The sequence below is a fragment of the Abramis brama genome (assembly GCF_963993115.1).
Source record: "Abramis brama genome assembly, chromosome: 22".
NCBI classification, from domain to species: Eukaryota; Metazoa; Chordata; class Actinopteri; order Cypriniformes; family Leuciscidae; genus Abramis; species Abramis brama.
The window spans coordinates 34,568,175-34,573,174 of record NC_139984.1 but is presented as its reverse complement, the minus strand read 5'-3'; the positions used below and the strand labels follow the sequence as shown (position 1 = coordinate 34,573,174).

The window sequence follows — 5,000 nt, the reverse complement described above, 5'->3', positions numbered from 1 at the left end:
AGGTGGGAGTTGAAGATCTCTCTGACAGGGGATTCGGCCAAACGTTCCCAGCAGACCCTCACAGTACGCTTGGGTCTGCCGAGTCTGTCCAGCTTCCTCCCCCGCCATCGGATCCGACTCACCACCAGGTGGTGATCAGTTGACAGCTCCGCCCCTCACTTCACCCGAGTGTCCAAGACATACGGCCGGAGGTCAGATAAAACAACCACAAAGTCGATCATCGACCTCCGGCATAGGGTGTCCTGGTGCCACGTGCACTGATGGACACCCTTATGCTTGAACATGGTGTTCGTTATGGACAATCTGTAACTAGCACAGAAGTCCAATAACAGAACACCACTTGGGTTCAGATCAGGGGGGCCGTTCCTCCCAATCACACCCCTCCAGGTGTCACTGTCGCTGCCCACGTGGGCGTTGAAGTCCCCCAGTAGAACGACGGAGTCCCCAGTCGGATCACCCCTCCCAGGGACCCCAAGAGGGCCAGGTACTCTGCACTGCCGTTTGGCCCGTAGGTGCACACGACAGTGAGAGACCTATTCCCGACCCGAAGGCGCAGGGAAGCGACCCTCTCGTTCACCGGGGTAAACTCCAACACATGGAGGCTGAGCTGGGGGGCTATAAGCAAACCCATACCAGCCCGCCGCCTCTCACCATGGGCTACTCCAGAGTGGTGAAGAGTCCATCCTCTCTCAAGGAGTGTGGTTCCAGAGCCCAAGCTGTGCATGGAGGTGATCCCGACTATCTCTAGTCGGTACCTCTCAACCTCACGCACAATCTCAGGCTCCTTCCCCACCAGCGAGGTGACGTTCCACGTCCCTAGAGCTAGTTTCCGCGTCCAGGGATCGGGTCTTCGAGGCCCCCTCCTTCGACTGCCGCCCAATCCTCTAAGCACCGGCCCCTTACGGTCCCTCCTACGGGAGGGCGGCCCCACGTCGCTCCTTCGGGCTGAGTCCGGCCGGGCCCCATGGGGGGAGGCCCGGCCACCAGGCGCTCTCATACGAGCTCCAACCCCGGGCCTGGCTCCAGGATGGGGCCCCGGCTGCGCCATGCTGGGCGACGTCACAGTCCTCGATATATTATTTTCTCCATCATAAAAGGTTAATGAATCGCTCTTAGTCTGACCCGTCGCCTAGGACCTGTTTGCCTTGGGAGACCCTACCAGGGGCATATAGCCCCGGACAACATAGCTCCTAGGGTCATTCGGGTACTCAAACCCCTCCACCACAGTGAGGTGGCAGTTCAAGGAGGGGTACATGTAAAATGTTTATCAAATGTAAATCCTCATCCCTGTGTGTGTGTGTGTGTGTGTGTGTGTGTCAGGTGTGTGAGCAGCAGGTGGCGTCTCTCCACAGTAAAGTACTTCAGTTTCAGCAACAGTTAACACTCGCTGTGGCCGCCGACCGCAAGAAAGACATCATGATTGAACAACTTGACAAGGTACACACACACACACACACACACACACATTCTCACACACACAGAGACACATCTACACCCGAGAGATATATGGTCAGCACACACACATAAACTCTCTCTCTCTATCTCTCTCTTTCACTCTCTCTCACTCTCTCTCTCTCTCACACACACAAACACACACACGCACGCATTCACACACACACACACACACACACACACACACAAAATGACCCATAGTGCCACCTAGTGTGGTCCAGTGATAATACTGGTTTAAGCAGTTTGAACACGAATTATGATTTATGATACTGATAATCTACAGTATAATGTATTCTATTTACAGGAGAATCATGGGTCATATTTATTCCAGATGTTTCACTCTGGAGTTTGTTTATGATTCTCATTAAGAGTCTGGACACTACTATTATTATTTTTAATGAATAGTTTTTTAAAGTATGTGTTAATCTGTGTTAATTACAGGCACTATAGTGTCATGATGTGTGAGTCCTGTGTGTGCGTGTGTGTTGTGTGCGTGTGTGTTGTGTGCGTGCGTGTGTGTTGTGTGTTGTGTGTGTGTGTGTGTGTGTGTGTGTCAGACGCTGGTGAAGGTGGTCGAAGGCTGGAAGAAACATGATCAGGAGATGAACGAGGAGATGAAGAGCCTGCGGGAGGAGAAAGAGACGGCACAGAGAACACACAACAGACACACACAGGTACACACACACACACACACTCTGCACGCCGTCACATGTGTGATGATGCTGTTAAACACAGGTGTTGGGTGTGTGTCTCAGGCTCTGTCTCGTGTCGAGAAGAATCTCTCTCAGGTTGAAGAAACTCTAAACAAGGAGCAGAAACACAACCAGGATCTGCAGAAGACCAACAAACAACTGGTAACTAACACACACACACACACACACAGCGTTTATTTTCCATGTTTAAAACAGTGACATGGTGGTGATGATGATGATGATGGAGGTGATTATGATGATGATGATGATGATGATTATGATGATGATCATGATGGAGGTGATTATGATGATGATGGTGATTATGATGATGGAGGTGATTATGATGATGATGATGATGATGGAGGTGATTATGATGATGATGGTGATTATGATGATGGAGGTGATTATGATGATGATGGTGATGGAGGTGATTATGATGATGATGATGATGTGATGGTGATGATGATGGAGGTGATTATGATGATGATGATGATGATGATGGAGGTGATGATGATGATGATGATGATGATGATGATGATGATGATGTGATGGTGATGATGATGGAGGTGATTATGATGATGATGATGATGATGATGATGATGGAGGTGATTATGATGATGATGATGATTATGATGATGATGATGTGATGGTGATGATGATGGAGGTGATTATGATGATGATGATGATGATGATGGAGGTGATTATGATGATGATGATGATGATGTGATGGTGATGAAGATGGAGGTGATTATGATGATGATGATGATGATGATGATGATGATGTGATGGTGATGATGATGGAGGTGATTATGATGATGATGGTGATGGAGGTGATTATGATGATGATGATGATGTGATGGTGATGATGATGGAGGTGATTATGATGATGATGATGATGATGATGGAGGTGATTATGATGATGATGATGATGATGATGATGATGATGATGTGATGGTGATGATGATGGAGGTGATTATGATGATGATGATGATGATGATGTGATGGTGATGATGATGGAGGTGATTATGATGATGATGATGATGTGATGGTGATGATGATGGAGGTGATTATGATGATGATGATGATGATGATGGAGGTGATTATGATGATGATGATGATGATGATGATGATGATGATGTGATGGTGATGATGATGGAGGTGATTATGATGATGATGATGATGATGATGTGATGGTGATGATGATGGAGGTGATTATGATGATGATGATGATGATGATGTGATGGTGATGATGATGGAGGTGATTATGATGATGATGATGATGATGATGTGATGGTGATGATGATGGAGGTGATTATGATGATGATGATGATGGTGGAGGTGATGGAGGTGGTGGTGATGTGATGGTGTTTGTGTTCAGGAGCAGCAGGTGTGTGATCTGCGTGTGTGTGTGGAGGATCTCCAGCAGGAGGAGCAGAAGCTGCGCAGAGAAGGAGCCCGAGACCGAGAGCAGCTCCACACACTCCAGACGGAGTCACACAACACACACACACAACTACAGCAACACATACAGGAGCTACAGCAACAACTACAGGAGCTACAGCAGCAGCTGCACACACAAAGGGTGACACACACACACACACACACACACTCTGTCCATGACATTTGTAAGGCTGGACCCGAATATTCGAATAGTCGTTCGGTGGGCTGGTATTTGATTTGAAAATTTGACATTCAAATATTCGTTTTTTTGTTTTGTTTTTGGCACACCTGCATCCCCCTCGACACGGCTCTCATCCGCGCTTGAATATGTTCAACACTATAAAATCTGGCGAAATACAATACTCTTCTTTACAATTATCTTATATAGCCTAGACATTTTTAATAGGACGGATAGTTGAAGGAACCCAACCTCGTTATACTTAAATATATTTGCTTCTTCTTGGCCTACTAAAGTGTTCCTGCAACGGGAGTGTTCTCTGGCTAGAGCAGAACAGCGGAGTGTGTGTGTGGACAGAAGTGCATGAGAACAGCGGAGTGTGTGTGGACAGAAGTGCATGAGAACAGCGGAGTGTGTGTGGACAGAAGTGCCTGAGCTTGTGTTTTGGGTTAAGCTGTGTTGCTTTGACATTGTGGAAAATAGAATAATAGAAACAATGTATTAAGCTTTTTACCCGTTATTATCTAAATTAATCTCGTTTTTAATTGAACTTAATTTCGTTTTTCTTTATTTAAATTGTTTTTCTTTATTTAAATTTTGTTTTTTTTTTATTTAAATTTTGTTTTTCTTTATTTAAATTTCGTTTTTCTTTATTTAAATTTTGTTTGTTTTTATTTAAATTTTGTTTTTTCTTTATTTAAATTTCGTTTTTTCTTTATTTAAATTTGTTTTTCTTTATAGAAATTTTTTCTTTATTTAAATTTTGTTTTTCTTTATTTAAATTTCATTTTTTCTTTATTTAAATTTCGTTTTTTTTATTTAAATTGTTTTTCTTTATTTAAATTTTGTTTTTCTTTATTTAAATCTACCCTTTACTGTGTCAGTAATTCGTTAGTCAGTAAAATATTAGACTACCTTAAAAGTATTGCTTAAGTTAACAGACCTGTGTGTGTGTGTGTGTGTGTGTGTATATCTCTAGTGCAGTGTCCGTTCTCGGAGCATAAGCCCTTCCCGTGTGAGGTGCGCCGCTTCCCGCTGTTCTGTAGTTTACTAAAAGTTTATTAATTCTGAACGTGTCGCGTCTCGCGTGTCCATCTATATTGCACCAAATGCGACACTGCACTCCCTTGTGAAGTCGATTGGATGAACGGTTCTCGAAATAATCAAAATGCAAACGGACAGACAGACACACAGAGATTCCTGCCTTTATTAGAGAGAAGAATATGTTCGGCCCCCTC

At 44.5% G+C, this 5,000-nt stretch overlaps 1 protein-coding gene across 3 annotated transcripts in view; it reads left to right on the top strand.

Moving 5' to 3' along the window:
- cntrob (centrobin, centrosomal BRCA2 interacting protein) overlaps window positions 1–5,000 on the top strand; it is a 21,364-nt gene that overhangs the window by 5,641 nt on the left and 10,723 nt on the right. For all 3 annotated transcript variants that reach the window (XM_084098891.1, XM_084098892.1, XM_084098890.1), the window contains exons 7-10: window positions 1,321–1,437; window positions 2,010–2,126; window positions 2,208–2,306; window positions 3,523–3,726. In XM_084098891.1, coding sequence (XP_083955017.1) covers window positions 1,321–1,437; window positions 2,010–2,126; window positions 2,208–2,306; window positions 3,523–3,726 — 537 coding nt within the window. The remainder of the gene's footprint in view (window positions 1–1,320; window positions 1,438–2,009; window positions 2,127–2,207; window positions 2,307–3,522; window positions 3,727–5,000) is intronic.